Genomic DNA, 17,535 nt, shown 5'->3' on the forward strand with positions numbered 1-17,535 from the left:
AGGCTAGACTCCCCCATGATCTCAAAATACCTCCTCTGCTGTAACCGAGGAGGTGGGAGGAGTTTGTTCCCGGCAGAGGAACGACTGGAGGAGGCGAGGTCTGCGAGCTGAGCGTCGACCCTGTCTCTGGCACTCTTCACCCCCTGGGACCAGGGCAGGGCTGCGCTGGCCTTTGGGGGCTTCTGAGTTCCATATACCTGATCCAAGACCGTGTCCTTGCCTTCACGAGGGGCGATCTACGGGTCTTTGAACCTGTTGAGCTGCCTCATCAGGCTCAAGACCTCCCCAAAAGGCATGCTCAGACTCGTGCTGCTCTCCTCCCTGTGGACTGGCAGCTAAGTCTCCTGTCCCCGGAAGCTCTTCCTGGGGAGACACGTGGACGTTCTCCCGGGGTCTGGCTGGTTCCTGATGAATTAGCGAAGAGGACTTCGGATTCATCTTGGAGTCCTTGGGTTCCCTCCTGGGTGGGATACAAGACTCCAGGAAAGAGGTCTGGAAGGTACCTTCCACGCGAGTCGGTTCCCCTCCACGAGGAGGAGACTCCCCCCTTGGTGCCGAGGGAAAGACCGCCGCCTCGCTGGATTCTCCTGAGGACGGAAAAGCCTCGTCCACAGGAGAAGGAGAAAACGACTGCGAAGGGGATGGAGCCTTCCTGGCGGACCTCTTAGGAACCAACTTCTCCCTGGGAGAAGTCACCACGAAGTCCACTCCTCTCCTTCTCTTCAGCGGGGGCGAGGCCGTCCTTGGCTTGAGTCCCAGATCGGCGAGTGCCGGCTTCATAGCCTTCACTACCGCTCTCATCAGAGGACCAAACCAGAACTGACGAGATACGGACGCAGTGTCCGTAATTCCCGCTGGAGGGAAGGGGATCTCCTGACCCTTCGGAGTGGACGCAACTGGGACTACCTGCAAAAAAGAAGGGGAAGAAAGTTGCCTTGACCTCTCCGACGATTCTTCCTTGTCCTGCGAGAGAGACCAGCGCTTGCACGGAGGTGAACCTGACTGCGACCTGGAAACACGCGTCCCTGCTGCCGCCACGAGCTGCGGAACTCGACGAGAACGGGGGTCGCGTTGGGGAGGATCCAATGGATCGCGCGCGGGGGGCTGCTGGAGCGCGGGCACGTAGTCGCGCAAAGATAAAAGAGCACGGGAGCGATCGCGCGCGGGCGAGTGGGCGCGTTGGCGAGGGCGCACAGGAGATCCCTGAAAGCCAGGAGAAAGCAAGGCGCAGGAGAACGATGGTGTCCTGGAGACCTGTGACACGTGGGCGAGCGATGGCGAGTGATAGCTCGTCGGTGAACGCTTGTGTGCTGGCGCGTGATGGCGCGTAGAACGCGCAGGCGAACGACCGCGCGTGGGCGAGCTGGTCGCAGGAGACTTATGTCTATCCAGATCCAGGTGGCGCTGACGTGTAGGAGAGCGCTTGCGTGCAGGCGATAGATCACGCGGGCGCTCAGGAGATCGCCGAGGCTCAGGGGAGCGCTGACGTGCTGGAGATTGCTGACGCGCAGGAGATCGCTGACATGCTGGAGATCGCTGGCGCGCAGGATGACGACGCGTAGACTGCTGCGCAGGATCAGGTGGCACAACGCGCAAAGGCGAACGCTCGCGAACGGGCTCAGGAAGAGAAAGCGCATGGGCGCGCAGGAACTCTGGACGTGCGCACAGGAGACCGTGTGCGCTGCTGCGCAGGTGAAGGATGACGAGCAGGAACGCATGGGCGAGGAGGAGTTAAATCCTTGCTCGCGTCCAGATCCGGAGATCTAGGGCGCGTGGGCGAGCGTGGGCGCGCCAGGAACTGGATGCGCACTGACGAGCAGATCTAGTGCGCTCAGGAGACCGTTGGCGCGCTGGGCGTGCCAGGAACTGGATGCGCACTGACGAACAGATCTAGTGCGCTCAGGAGACCGTTGGCACGCTGGGCGCGCAACAGGAACAGGAGGTTGCAGGTTGTCCACAGGAGAGCGCTGGCAAGCAAGAGGGCATTGACCACCAGGAGAACGCTGGCGATCAGGAGAGAGCTGGCGAGCCGGAGAGCGCTGACGAACAGGAGAGCGCTGGCGAGATGAGTCAGGAGACTGCAAGGCTGGAGAGCGCTGGCGCGCTGCTGGCGCACTACTGCGCGTGAACGCGCAGGGGAACCCTGACGCGCAAGGGAAGCCCAAAACCGTGGGAGACATCCCTTTGCCCCGAAGGGACCGATGCCCGTCGGCGAACGATCACCGGAGAGGTCTAAGGACGTGGCTGCTACAGTCTGCTCCCGGCGAGGAGGATCCTCATCAGAGGACGGACGAGGAGACGACTCGAAGAGGCGCCTCTTGACTCCCTTATAGGGAGACGGGAGGCCCCTGCGACGAAGAGGACGACGAGCCTTACGGCAAAGGCGGCCACGAGGGAGGTCATCAGGATCGTCGGTCCTCCGAAGAGGAGTCTCAGTCAGAGCGCTCCCCCGAGGGGGAAACGTAGCCGCAGGAGAGACCGTGGGTCCCACCTTCCCCTTCGAGGGATGTTCGGAAGGGGGAGGAGAGCCTTCAGCAACATCCGCAACATCAGGAGCCGCAGAGGTTTGACCAGACCCGTCGGAAGCCTCTGCCACCACGATGTCGACAATAAACAAAGGGTCTACCTCTGCTATCACCGGCGACTGTTTGACAGCGGCCCCCAACTGGATAAGGTCAAACAGGGCTTCCTTGGAGGGCAGGCCCTTAAGCCCCAAGGAAGCCCAAAGCTGAAAAAGATCATCGTTAGACACAGAGTTATCAACGTTATAAAAATCCTCCCCCGGGGGAGGAGGGGGAGCCGCCCCGCTATGGGAGGCGACGCCCTCTCCCGCACCCCGAGATCAGGAAACAGAACAAGGGTCTGCACTACCACTCAGAGGCCTCTCATGAGAGGCCGGCCGAGTGGGAGCTTCGGAGGAGGTTTGGGCGGCGGAAGAAGAGTCCTGGAAGCCTTCCTCCTTCAAGGCAACCCCTGAAGGAGAACGGTCTCTCTTGGACTTCTTCTTACACCGGCGGGCAAACCTCTCCCACTGGGAAGCAGATCACTCACTACACTCACTGCATGTTACTTCCCTGTCACACCGTTGGCCTCGACACTGCGGGCAAAGGGTGTGAGGATCGGTATCCAACGCCGACATGAGGGTACCGCAGGGGCGGCCGGCGATTCCAGGGCACTTGCGCATGATGATAACTAAAGGGCGAGGCCAACTTCCAAGCACACAGCTGAGGAAAAGCAAAGAAAAAGATTAAGGCTGTCAACAACGAGGACGATAGACAGACACGTCTGCACATCGTCCGAGCCAAAAGTGAAGTGAGACAACTCACTGGTGTGTGGGGGGGGGGGGGAGGGGTAGCAAGCTACCCCTTCCCCTACCCCCGCTAACTAGCGCGGGGGTAGTTAACCCTCGTTAAAATTTATTAGCTCGTCAATTTCATCTACGCCGAAAGTAAACCCAATGTAAATAGCGTGGTTTGTATTTCGGTTACGGAACAATGCATCTTTAAACGAGCCGGAGAAAATGGGGATTCTATCCCCCTGAAATATTTATTTCTGCACAGCTTGTTGCGCGATTACAAGCGTATACTTCCTGGACACAAGCCCTCCTACTTGTTGCTCGATTAAGAGTGTATACTTCCTGGAAACAAGCCCTCCTACTTGTTGTGCAGTTACAAGTTATACTTCCTGCCCCTACCACATGATGAAGTTCCTTATATTTGGGCATTGTACATACAGTATGTTTGAGTGTAACTTAGGCAGTTCTGTGACACACCACTTTTCTTAGCACAACACTTCAGTTCCTTTGTAGCGGTGTTAGGCTATGTGTGTGATGTGCATTATGGAGCCAAGTTTCACGGTTCTCCCGGTGGAGTGAATAACTTTTTAAAAGCTCATTGTGTTATCCCTCAAAGGTTAGTGTCCCAAGTGCGATTCTGACTTAGATTTTAGGGAAGACCAGCACATTTTCTACTGCAACACTTCAGTAAAGATTGCCAAGACAAAAAAAAAAAAAAAAAAAAAAAAAAAAATGTAGGTGTCAATCATATGACAAGGAATTATTTGTGATAAACTTTGTCATAATGTAAGGATTTATTTGTGATTTACTTTATCATAATGCAAGGATTTATTTAAGAATTACTTTTAGTTTGTGACCTGGGAAGGGGATCCGGGGGCTTGCCCAGCGGCTAAGTCTGTGACCTGGTAACGGAGGTTGGAGCCACCCTCCCTATGTCTGTGACCTGGGGACTACTAGCTTAGATTTTTATTTTTTTTTACTGTAAATAAAACATTCTACCATTATGAACCCATCCCCTTCCCAACAGGAGGGAACCTGGAACTTTGGGTGAGCGAGAACCGGACAAACGTGATTATTTACCACTTTCGAGATTTGTAAAAGGCCACAGAGCCTAACAAACCTACCTAACCTAACCAGTATTATTGTAGAACTACACAGGAAAAACTTTACCAATACAAAAATTGTGGTATGTATAGAAAACTTCCGTTTTCTTTGAAAATGACCTTTATTTTCATCGCAAATAAATAGTTAATAAGATATACCCTAATATATCCTACGATAATGGGGTCCACCCAGCATGAACCGCGGGTTTTAAGATGGAAAAATTTATTGCCGAATTGATAGACAATGGCATAAATAACCTTTTCTTCTCTATACATTATTCTCTGGGATGCATAATAAATCCAAGAAAAATTGTACAAAATATGGGGATCCTCTTCCTCTGATATATTCATTTTACTTTAGTTAACTCTTAGCAAGTCGGATGTTTCTGCATAGTTTCTTGCGCAATTACGAGTTTATACTTCCTGCGCACGAGCTCTCCTACTGGTTGCGCAGTTACCAGTTTATACTTCCAGACCACAAGCCCTCCTTGTTGCTCTATTACGAGTTTATACTTCCTGCATACATACATCATTCCCCTACCATATGACGAAGTTTACCATATTTGGGCATGTATATATGCTGGAGTATGATGTAGGCAGTTCTGTGACACACTACCTTTTCCTACCAAAAGATCTCAGTTCTGTGTTACGTGTCATGTATTGTAAGTTATGGAGTCCAACGTACCAAAGTGTAATGGCTGGTTTTTTGGCTATTCCTAAGTGCAATTCTGACTTAGCGTTTAGGGAACACCAGCGCATTTTTTACTGCACCACTTCTTCATCACCGCCAGTTGCCTCTATCCTCCACAACAACATCAGGTGGCAGGAGACCTCGATGACCCACAACCTTCCATGTCTCAATCATAATGTAAGGAATTATTTGTGATTTACTTCATCATAATGTGAAGATTTATTTGCGATTCAATTTTATTTGTGACCTGGGGAGCGGGGTCTGAGGGGATTGCCCGCGGCTAGGCCGTGACCTGGGAAGATTTGTGATCTGGGATGGGGGGTCCGGAGGGCTTGCCCCACAGCTAGGTCTGTGACCGGGGAACTACTAGGTTAGGTTAGGTGGGATTGTTAGATTCTATGCTCGTAAGTATTAAATAATCACGTTTTTTTTTTTTTTTTTGCACACTTGTGTCCGTCGGAAAGGGGGATCCATAACGGTAGAACGGCTTATCTGTAGTAGAAATAAGGGTCAAATGCATTGAAAGCAAATCATTTACTGTGGTAAAGGTTTTTTTTTTCTCTTAAAACTTATGTCCCATGTTTTTCTATATATTTACCGATGAATTTACATAAGTTGCCAATAACTCCCACTGAATAACAATGATTTTCTGGCATAATTTCATGTGTTTTGAACGAATCTGATGATTATTATTGGCGCAAATAACGGATTTTGAGTGAAGCGAAAAATCTATTTTTGGGTGAGATAGCCATGTCGTCCTGATGGAAGGTTTCTTCAGTAGCTTCCTTAGGGTATATTTGACTACAGTAGATATTCCCAGAGAATTAATCTAAAGGTTTCACAGAACTCTAACTTCTATCGCGAGTACCCATAAGGTTTCCCTTTAGGATATCGTATAATAACAGGGGACGTATGCTTGACACGCCACATAGCTATCTGCACCCCACATAGCGTTTACGCTTCGAGGGGCAAGTGTGGCAAGTTATGGGAGGAGCCGTTACTAAGTTCTCCTCCTCCATTACTGTTACGGTACTCGGTGACGTCATAACCGCCGCCATGTTTGGCCGCCATCTTGGTTGACGTCACCGTTGCGCGTCTACCTCATTCCTTCCGGCGTCTAGGCCAGCCTCCATGATACAATAAGATGGGAGGGGCCTGTCAAGGCCTGAAAGAGAACAAGGGCGGCTCCATCAGGACGACATGGCTATCTCACCCAAAAATAGATTTTTCGCTTCGCTCAAAATCCGTTTTTTGGGCTCAGGCCAGGTCGTCCTCATGGAAGTGTACCAGAGAATTAATGTATCGTGAATTTTTTCCCTTTTGTAGTGCCTTCCAACTTCTAGACAATATTCCTTTAGTCTGATGACCACAGAGACCTGTGACATTTCCGTTACATGTCACTTCAAAGAAACATGTACTATGATCCTGCTTCCTGCCCTGCCCACAGACACCATGAGAGTTAGAGTCCCGAATAACTCGCTCTTCTACGCAGCACTAAGCAGCAGGTTTTAGCACACTACCTGCAGCTACCACAAATCGTTTAAGTTCATGCACCTGCTTAGCGTAGTGTTTGAAAAACACTCTTGAAGACTTCCAGCCTGTGAAAGAGCGAAGACTTTCAAAGTCCATTGACCGGAAAAAGTTCAGAGAAGAGGCGACTTTTCTGGGATCGTGACCTGTGGGTGTACTGTCAGGATCCGCTCAGCGAATAAAGTAGGTGATCTTCGCCCTTAGTTGTTTGAGTGACAAGTCGGACCCCGATGTTTCCCCTTTGAAGAGCTGTCCTCCAGCAAAGTCTGAAGTTCTTCGAAGATTGACCTTTAGACTCTCCTATGGACACAGACATCTTCCTTCAGAGGGCAGATTCTCCAGGGGCCCCACCTTTTAGTGGGTAGCTCGTTCTTAGCGAGAAACGTTGGGTCAGGAAAGAGGGTAAGCTCGCCTGTTTCAGCAAACTGGATCTGGCCCCTCTTCTCTTGATAATGCCACTATTTCACTGACTCGGGCTCCCGAGGCGAGAGCAAATAGGAAAATCACTTTTTAAGTCAAATCTTTCAGAGGGCAAGTTACACTGTCCAAACTTGAGGCAAAGTGGAGCACCTTGTCTATAGACCAAGAAATGGGTCTCGGTGGGGGTGCAGGTCTGAGCCTAGCACATGCCTTTGGCAGCTTGTTAAAGATGTCATTGGACAGGTCTATCTGGAAGGCATAGAGTAAAGGTCTCGTCAAGGCCGATTTGCAGGTGGAAATCGTGTTAGCTGCCAAGCCTTGTCCATGAAGGTGAATGAAGAAGGACAAACAGAAATCCATTGAAATTTCCATAGGATTTTTAGCCTTGACAAAGGACACCCACTTCTTCCAGGATGACTCATATTGCCTTCTGGTAGATTTTGTTTTGTATTCCTCTAGGAAGTTTAAGTATTTCTTTGAGATCCCAAATCTCTTCTTGACGGCTAGGGAGAGAAAATCATGAGATGAAGGTCTCGGGTTTTCCTTGATGAAGCGAAGACAGTCGACTTCTGAACTTGCTGGGATAGAACTGGGTCCGGCAGGAGATTTAGCTTGGGTTGTAATTCCAGGATTAATGGAAACCAGTTGCTCCGGGGCCACTTGGGTGCCACTAGGGCCCCTGTTCCTCTGAAGGATCTCAGCTTGGTGAAGACTTTCAGCAGAAGATTGGGTGGAGGGAACAGGTAAATCTTGGTCCATCTGTTCTGCTCGGGGGTCCTCATATGGGGCCACACAACGAGGAAGTTGTTTGTTGTCGCTCATTGCGAAGAGGTCGATCTGCAGTTCTGGGACTTGATGGGAGATGAAGGAGAATGAGTCTGCGTCTAGAGACCATTCTGACTCTATCAGAGTTGTCCTGGATAGAGCATCCGCCGTCACATTGCGGAATCCTTGTAGGTGAACTGCTGAGAGGTGCCATCTTTTGCTGCCCGCTAAGCAGAAGATGGGTAGCAACACTTGGTTGAGTTGGGGCGATCTTGAGCCCTGACGGTTCAGACATCTGACCACGACGCCGCTGTCCAGAGTCAGACGGATGAGGACTGAGGGACGTGACGACAGCTTCTTCTGAGTGAGAAGGACCGCCATGGCCTCCAAGATGTTGATGTGAAACGTCTTGAATAGAGGAGACCATGTTCCTTGAACTTGTCGTTGGTGGGAGTGACCCCCCATCCTTCTAACGATGCATCCATGTGGATAACGACCGATGGAGGTGGTGGTTGAAGTGGTACCGATCTTTTCAGGTTCTTTGCCTCCGACCATGGCTTTAGGAGTGATCGAAGCCTGGTCGGCAGAGGTTTTCTTGAGATCTCTTCGAGCAATTGATGCGTATTTCTCCAGACTCCCGATGCATCCTTTAGCTGTGCTCTTAGCACTGGGTCTGTCACTGAAGCGAGCCGAGCACCCGTTCCTGTTGTCGTCTTGAAATCCGTTTAGATTTTAGGAGTCTCTTGACAGATCCTGCTATTTCCTTTCTTTTCTTCAGAGGAATGGAAAGACTGTGTGACTGAAGGTCCCAATGGATTCCTAGCCATTGGAACTTCTGAGCTGGAGAAAGTCGAGACTTTTTGGTTTTGATCTTGAAGCCCAAATGGACGATCGTCTCTGCAAGCTCAGTGAATATCCTTGGGGCTATGTTTAGCTCGAGGGGCATGGCTCTGAAGGCGTACTGTCTTCTTTGAAGCCTGAATCCTAGGTAGGAAGTGGTCTGGCCATTCATTGGAATGTGCTAGTAGGCGTCCGCCAGGTCTATTGAGACTGTGTAAGCCTTTTAGGGCAGCAGGGCTCTTATGTGCTGAAGAGTCAGCATTTTGAACTTGTTGTTCACTATGAACTTGTTGAGAGGGGACAAGTCCAGAATGACTGAGTTTGTCGGAGTCCTTGGGAACACAGAATAGTCTTCCTTGGAACCTGGTGGACTTTACACTCTTGATCACCTTCTTGTTCAAGAGTTCTTGGATGTATTCTTCCAGGACGGGGGTGAAATGTTGGAAGAATTGGTGGAAGATTGGGGGTGGTGTCACCCAGCTCCACCCGAGTCCGTTCTTGATGATACTGTGAGCCCAAGGATCAAAGGTCCAACGATCCTGGAAAAGGCGGAATCTTCCTCCCACCAGAAGCATCTCAGTGCTTCTGGTTTCCCGAGGGTTTACCACCTCGGGCGCCTGCTCCCCGCCCTCCTCTTCCTCTGGAGGGACGTCAAGAGGAGTCTCTGCCGGCGCCTCTACCTTTGGGATAAAAGGTAGTCGACTGCCTTTCGTAGGCTGGCGTGAAGACTGGTGACTGAGCCACCACCGGCTGGGGTACCAACTGAAAGGTTTGTTGGGGCTGAGCCACCAATTGGGGAGCGGCGGGTGCCAGAAACTGGCGCTTAGCCTGACGCTGCTAGGGTCTGGGCTTGTTGGCCTTCTTCTTAGGTTGGGGGCCCTCATCCTAAGAATATTTCCTCTCCTTCGACATGCCCCAATTATGGAGAAGGTTCCGGTTCTCCGTGGCAGCTCTGTGGACGATCTCTTTCATGAGGTCGTTGGGGAAGAGATCTTTCCCCCAGATGTTGGAGGCTGTAAGTTTACTTGTGAACGAAGGTTCTGGAGTGGGAGGTGAGACCTTCCGGACTCACCAGTGGTAGCTTATACACCTCCGCCCCCCCCCCCCCCCCCCGGAACCCCCCCAAGCGGCGGCGCGAGCCCTAAACCACGCCCCCTTGGGTGGAGTTACCAGGGACGAGCGTGTTGACTCAGCAATGGAAGTCACATTTTTCAAGTTGTAATAGAACAAAAAATAACACAGAAGTGGTTGAGCTTACCTTGACTGTGCAAGTTATGAAGGAATTACTGTGAAGGTGCAAATTGTTGGACATAAAGGTCTTTTTACTAGTAAATTCAATCTTCTTGTGCTCTCTTGGTTGATATGAATATTGAAAGATTCCAGTTAGTTTGTTTTCTGTGGAATAATAATGATTGTATGTATGTGTTCTTGTATATATAACCTACTCTGTTGAATTATGATATTTTCCTTATTAAATAAATTTTTGAATATACTTACCCGGTGAATATATAATAGCTGACGTCTCCGACGGCCCGACAGATCCAAAAACTCGCGAGCGATCGCCGTGAAGGTTGCGGGTGTGCCCACCAGCGCCGACTATCGGCCAGATACCGCATATACTTGTCAACCACTCCAGTTCTTCTCAGTCCGCTGGGTCTCTATCGGGGAGGAAGGGAGGGCCTTTAATTTATATATTCACCGGGTAAGTATATTCAAAAATTTATTTTATAAGGAAAATATCATTTTTAAATATTAAACTTAGCCGGTGAATATATAATAGCTGATTCACACCCATGGTGGTGGGTAGAGACCAGTATTAATACAATAAAGGCGTATATGCTCAAGAGTTTTTTGACAAATATTTCATAAAAAACCAACTTAAGTATAGGTACCTGGTAAGGAAGCTGACTCTGATGATTACTCTGCCTCATTAGTCCGCTTTCCTCATGAAGCCCAGCCATCCTTCCAGGATGCTGAAAGACTTCCAGGAGCTGTTATATCCAGGGCGAACAACCCTATAACAGGACCTCATCAATACCCTTAATCTGGGCGCTCTCAAGAAACATTTGACCACACGCCAAATCAAAAAGGATGCGAAAGACTTCCTAGTCTTCCGAACAACCCAAGACAAGATTAAAAAACATTTCAAGAGAAGATTAAAAGGATATTGGGATTAAGGGAATGTAGTGGTAGAACCCTCACCCACTACTGCACTCGCTGCAACGAATGGACCCAGGGTGTAGCAGTCCTCATAAAGAGTCTGGACGTCTTTTAAGTAAAATGAAGCGAACACTGACTTGCTCCTCCAAAAGGTCGCGTCCATAATACTTCAAAGAGATCTGTTTTGCTTAAAAGCCACCGAAGTCGCTATTGCTCTCACTTCGTGAGTCTTGACCTTAAGCAAACAACGATCTTTCTCATTTAAATGAGAATGTGCTTCTCGGATTAAAAATCTAATAAAGTACGATAACGCATTTTTAGACATGGGCAATGAGGGCTTCTTAACGGAGCACCATAAGGCCTCAGAACCACCTCGTATAGGTTTAGTTCGAGCTAAGTAAAACTTAAGAGCTCTCACGGGGCACAGCACTCTTTCAACTTCATTACCTACGATTTCTGACAGACTAGGTATTTCAAAGGATTTAGGCCATGGACGAGAAGGCAGTTCGTTCTTGGCCAAAAAACCAAGCTGAAGAGAACATATAGCTTTATTCGTAGAGAAGCCGATGTTCTTACTAAAGGCATGGATCTCACTGACCCTTTTAGCTGTAGCCAAGCTCACTAAAAAAAAGTGTCTTGAGGGTGAGATCCTTCAGGGAGGCTGAATGTAATGGCTCAAACCTGTCTGACATCAGGAACTGCAGGACCACATCCAAATTCCAAGCAGGAGTTGACATACGACGCTCCTTAGAGGTCTCGAAAGACTTAAGGAGGTCTTGGAGATCTTTGTTATTTGACAGATCCAAGCCTCTATGTCTAAAAACAGAGGCCAACACGCTCCTGTAGCCTTTAATGGTGGGAGCAGAGAGGGAGCGAACATTTCTCAGATGCAGGAGAAAGTCCGCAATCTGCGCTACAGAGGTACTGGAAGAGGAAATAGAGGAGGACTTGCACCACTCTCTAAATACCTCCCACTTCGACTGGTAGACCTTGATAGTAGATGATCTCCTAGCCCTCGCGATCGCTCTGGCTGCCTCCTTCGAAAAGCCTCGACCTCTTGAGTGTCTTTCGATAGTCTGAAGGCAGTCAGACGAAGCGCGGGGAGGCTTTGATGAAGTCTCCTTACGTGCGGTTGCCGTAAGAGATCCATCCGTAAGGGTAGACTCCTTGGGACGTCTACCAGCCATTGAAGTACCTCTGTGAACCACTCTCTCGCGGGCCAGAGGGGAGCAACCAACGTCAACCTTGTCCCTTCGTGAGAGGCGAACTTCTGCAACACCTTGTTGACGATCTTGAACGGCGGAAATGCGTAAGTGTCCAGGTGAGACCAGTCCAACAGAAAGGCATCTATGTGGGCCGCCTCTGGATCTGGGACTGGAGAGCAATAGGTCGGGAGCCTTTTGGTCAGTGAGGTTGCAAAGAGGTCTATGGTGGGCTGACCCCTAGTCATCCAAAGACTCTTGCACACATCCTTGTGGAGGGTCCATTCTGTAGGGATCACCTGACCCTTCCGACTGAGACAGTCCGCCAAGACGTTCAATTTCCCTTGGACGAACCTCGTCAACAGTGAGATGCCTCGATCTTTTGACCAGATGAGGAGGTCCCTTGCGATGACGAACAGAGCGTGGGAGTGAGTGCCTCCTTGCTTGGAGATATACGCCAAGGCCGTGGTGTTGTCCGCATTCACTTCTACCACCTTGTTTCGAAGAAGACTCTCGAAACTTGTCAGAGCTAAGTGAACAGCCAACAGCTCCTTGCAGTTGATGTGAAGGCTCCTCTGCTCTGTCGTCCAAAGACCCGAACATTCCAGACTGTCCAGAGTCGCTCCCCAACCCAAATCCGACGCGTCTGAAAATAACACGTGGTTTGGGTTCTTGACTGCCAGGGACAGACCTTCTCGAAGACGTATATTGCTGTCACACCAGCTCAGGCAAGTCTTGACTGGTTCGGAGATCGGGATCGAGACCGCCTCCAAAGTTTTGTTCTTGTTCCAATGGGAGTCTAAATGGAACTGGAGAGGGCGAAGGTGAAGTCTCCCTAGAGAGATAAACTGTTCCAGGGATGATAGCGTCCCTAGGAGGCTCATCAAACTTCTTACAGAGCAATGGTCTTTCTCTAGCATGAGACGGACTTTGAGCAAGGCTTGCTCTATCCTGGTGGCAGACGGAAAAGCCCGAAAAGCTAGACTCTGTATCTAAATCCCCAAATAGAGAATCGTTTGGGAGGGAGTCAGCTGAGACTTCTCTATGTTCACCAACAGGCCCAATTCCTTTGCAAGATCCAACGTCCATTGAAGGTCCTGCAGACAGCGATGACGGGACGACGCTCTGAGCAGCCAGTCGTCCAGGTACAGGGAGGCTCGAATCCCCGACAAATGTAGAAATTTTGCTACATTTCTCATGAGCCTCGTAAAAACAAGAGGAGCAGGGCTGAGGCCGAAGCAGAGTGCTTGGAATTGGTACACCACATTCCTGTATACAAACCTCAGATACGGTTGAGAATCCGGGTGTATAGGAATGTGGAGGTACGCATCCTGCAGGTCGAGAGAGACCATCCAGTCTCCCTCTCTGACTGCTGCTAGGACGGACTTCGTGGTCTCCATCGTAAATTTTGTTTTGACAACAAAAACGTTGAGAGCACTGACATCCAGCACCGGCCTCCATCCTCCTGTATTCTTTGGAACTAGGAAGAGACGGTTGTAAAACCCCGGTGATTGAAGCTCCGAGACTTTCACCACCGCTCCCTTCTCTAGCAACTGAGACACCTGCAGTTGTAGTGCCTGTCTCTTTGACTCCTCTCGATACCTGGGAGAGAGGTCTATAGGGACTTTTACCAGAGGAGGTCTCCGTACAAAAGGAATTTTGTACCCCTCCTTTAGCAACAAAACAGACTCCCGGTCTGCACCCCTCTTCTCCCAGGCCTGCCAGAAGTTGGTTAATCTGGCCCCTACCGCTGTCTGAGGACGTGGGCAGTCAGACTCTGCCACGGGAGGACTTAGATCCTCTCCTCTTACCTCTCTTACTATCGGCACGAGCGCCTCCCTTACTGGGAGCTCTGCCACGAAAGGGCGGGATAAACCTCATCGCTGGAGTATCGAACTTAGGTCTAACAACATAAGAGGATGAAGAAGGAGCAGCCTTACGCGCTGACGTAGCCATCAAGTCATGGGTATCCTTTTGTACTAGCGACGCTGCGATATCCTTAATCAACTGCTGGGGGAATAAGGCAGATGATAACGGCGCAAAGAGTAGCTCCGACCTTTGATAGGGAGTTACTCCTGCAGACAGGAACGAACAAAGAGTCTCCCTCTTCTTAAGGACTCCTGCCGTAAACATAGCAGCGAGTTCATTAGAGCCATCACGGATAGCTTTGTCCATGCAGGACATAATTTGTACAGATACATCACGGTCGGCTGAAGAGATCTTCCTGCTCAAGGCTCCCAGCGACCAATCCAAAAAGTTAAAAACTTCAAAGGCCCTAAAGACCCCTTTGAGGAGATGATCAAGGTCCGAAGAGGACCAGCTAACTTTTGAGCGTCTCATGGCCAGACGACGGGGAGAGTCTACGAGGCTTGAGAAGTCTCCCTGGGCAGAGGCAGGAACTCCCAAGCCGAGAACTTCTCCCGTGTCATACCAGACGCTCGCTCGAGAAGCCAGTTTAAAAGGGGGAAAAGCAAAGGCTGTCTTCCCCAAACTCCTCCTGGTCATCAACCAGTCGCCTAGTAAACGCAAAGCTCTCTTAGAAGAGCGAGAGAGCACTAGCTTAGTAAATGACGGCGTCGAAGCAGCTAGGCCTAGCGTGAACTCTGACGGAGGCGAACGAGGAGCAGCAGTCACAAAATGGTCAGGAAAAAGATCCTTAAAAATCAGCATGATCTTTTTAAAATCAAGAGAGGGCTGAGCAACTTTAGGCTCCTCTCCATCTGAAAAAGTCCCCAAAGGCATATCAGTTGGAAGGGGATCAGCGACTTCCTCATCCGACGGAACTTCGTCCGACAACTGCCGAGTCTCGTGATATGGAGAGACATGTCTAGGAGGCAACGCTTGACAGGCAATGTCAACAAGCAACGGAGCAGCAGCAACAGCTGAGGAAACAATGTCACGCCGCGGCTGAAAAGACTGAAAGTCTTGTGACTGACAAGCAACAACAGCTTGAGTTGAATGTCGCTCGACATCACGTCGAGACTGCATTGACTGCAGGGTCTGAGCAGGCAAAACAACTTCCGACTGCGGTGACAGACGGTCAACGTCACGGCGAGGCAACGGAGTCGGTCGGCGAACGTCAGTGCGGGGCTGCGGTGGCAGCTGCTGAACGTCAGTCCGAGACTGTAGCAAGGGGGGTTCCACGTCACGTGACTGACGTGAAAGACGAGGAACACGACTAGCATCGCGTTTCAAAGCAATAGAAACGTTAGTACTAACATCAAACGGACGAGAAAACACTCGTTTAGGCGGCTGAAGGCCAGAGTCACGTTCATCGCACTGGCGAACCGCAAGCAAAGGATCATCGTGAACCTGTCCATGCTCATAATCTTCCATAAGAGAAGAAAGCTTAGACTGCATGTCCCGCAGGACAACCCACTTCGGGTCAACGGGAGTCGGAACGGGCCGTGACGTCGGTAACGTCTGCGCTGGCAAAACATTGCCTCTACCGAGACCCTCGGACTCCGTGTTACGCTTTCGCTTAACGGGCGAACAGCCATCCGATGACTGCAAGTGGTCAGAGCTGTCCCAATGGCTACAGCCAGGACGCTGGACCTGTCCTGAAGGGACAGACTTTCGCTCTAAGGGCCTAGATACCTTGCGCCAAGGTTTCTTATGCGATAAGTCGTCAGAGGACGAGGAGAACTTAGTCTCACCCGTCTTATGGTAAGGACGTTCTTGACGAGAAACGTCTGATACCAAAGAGGGAACGTCTGTACGCTGGTTTACACCTCTCGCCCCCTTAAGTCCTACGACATTACTTCTCCCTGGTGCATGGGAGCCTGAAAGAGGTCTCGGACTAAGGGAGCGACAAGCACGAACAGACGAACCTTCGGTCGCAACACTAAACACATTTTGCGCACTTATCACTTTATCACTTAGATTTTCTGCTTTACCACTTTTCAACAACTTTACATCGGACATTAACTGGTTACGGTCCGAGGCTAAGGACTCAACTTTCTCGCCTAAAGCTTGAATCGCTAAAAACATATCCTGCATAGACAGTTCATGAGTGCTAGCAGGGTGTTCAGGAACAACCACTACAGGGGAAGGATTAGGTTCAGGGGCATGGGAGGAGGAAAATTCCAAAGATCTAGAGGAGCTTCTCCTCACCCTATCTCTTTCGAGCTTACGAGTATATTTTTCATACTCAAGCCATTCGAATTCCGACAAGACCACGCACTCCTCACACCGATCTCCTAATTGGCAGGATTTACCCCGGCAATTAGAACAAACAGTACGAGGGTCGATAGAGGCCTTGGGAAGACGTTTGTTACATTCTCTCGCACACTTGCGATAAACAGGAGAAGGGTCAGCCATTTTGAACAACCAAAGAAAATCCAAGTCAAAGCCAAATTCATCAACAAGAAACACAAGCCAAAAAAAAAAATGTTATTTTGATAATAAAATAAATTTTTGAATATACTTACCCGGTGATTATATAGCTGCAACTCTGTTGCCCGACAGACAACTCTAAGGTAAAAACTCGCCAGCGATCGCTACACAGGTTGCGGGTGTGCCCAACAGCGCCATCTGTCGTCCAGATACCCAGTACTCAATGTAAACAAAGACTCAATTTTCTCCTCGTTCCACTGCGTCTCTATTGGGGAGGAAGGGAGGGTCCTTTAATTTATAATCACCGGGTAAGTATATTCAAAAATTTATTTTATTATCAAAATAACATTTTTCAATATTTAACTTAGCCGGTGATTATATAGCTGATTCACACCCAGGGGGGTGGGTAGAGACCAGCAATATATGTTTACATTTTTATGAGCTAAGAGTTTTTATTTCATTTTAGAAGTTATCAAAATAACAAAAACAAAATAAATAGGTATCTGGTAAGGAAGTCGACTTGAACAATTACTCTGCCTTTTAAGTACGTCTTCCTTACGGAGCCTCGCGATCCTCTTAGGATGCTGATCGACCCCTAGGATCTGAAGTATCAAGGGTTGCTACCCATACAACAGGACCTCATCAAAACCCCTACTCTAGGCGCTCTCAAGAAATGACTTTGACCACCCGCCAAATCAACCAGGATGCGAAAGGCTTCTTAGCCTTCCGGACAACCCAAAAAAACAACAATAAAAACATTTCAAGAGAAAGATTAAAAGGGTATGGAATTAGGGAATTGTAGTGGTTGAGCCCTCACCCACTACTGCACTCGCTGCTACGAATGGTCCCAGTGTGTAGCAGTCCTCGTAAAGAGACTGGACATCCTTTAGATAAAAAGACGCAAACACTGACTTGCTTCTCCAATAGGTTGCGTCCATTATACTTCGCAGAGATCTATTTTGCTTAAAGGCCACGGAAGTTGCGACAGCTCTAACTTCGTGTGTCCTTACCTTCAGCAATGCTTGGTCTTCCTCACTCAGATGGGAATGAGCTTCTCGTATTAACAGTCTGATAAAATAGGATAAAGCATTCTTTGACATAGTCAAAGATGGTTTCTTAACTGAACACCATAAAGCTTCAGATAGGCCTCGTAAAGGTTTAGTTCGTTTTAAATAGAACTTAAGAGCTCTCACA

At 49.4% G+C, this 17,535-nt stretch overlaps 1 protein-coding gene across 1 annotated transcript; it reads right to left on the reverse strand.

Annotated features, from left to right (window-relative positions):
* Positions 1 to 222: 222 nt before the first annotated feature.
* On the reverse strand, positions 223 to 2,180 carry LOC137615843 (neurofilament heavy polypeptide-like). The gene is made up of 3 exons (XM_068345534.1): positions 1,815 to 2,180; positions 941 to 1,617; positions 223 to 460 (listed from the first exon to the last, which is right to left on the reverse strand). The coding sequence occupies exons 1-3, from the start codon at positions 2,178 to 2,180 to the stop codon at positions 223 to 225; spliced, it is 1,281 nt and encodes a 426-aa protein (XP_068201635.1).
* Between the last annotated feature and the right edge of the window lie 15,355 nt (positions 2,181 to 17,535).

Source organism: Palaemon carinicauda, chromosome 22 (genome assembly GCF_036898095.1).
Source record: "Palaemon carinicauda isolate YSFRI2023 chromosome 22, ASM3689809v2, whole genome shotgun sequence".
Taxonomy (NCBI): Eukaryota; Metazoa; Arthropoda; class Malacostraca; order Decapoda; family Palaemonidae; genus Palaemon; species Palaemon carinicauda.

Coding starts and splice junctions, on each gene's coding strand:
- LOC137615843 (XM_068345534.1), bottom strand. CDS start 2,180: ATGTCTCCCACGGTTTTGGGCTTCCCTTGCGCGTCAGGGTTCCCCTGC. Junction 1,618..1,814: donor TGAGCGCACTAGATCTGCTC/GTCAGTGCGCAT, acceptor TCTCTTCCTGAG/CCCGTTCGCGAGCGTTCGCC. Junction 461..940: donor AAGGAAGAATCGTCGGAGAG/GTCAAGGCAACT, acceptor TATCCCACCCAG/GAGGGAACCCAAGGACTCCA.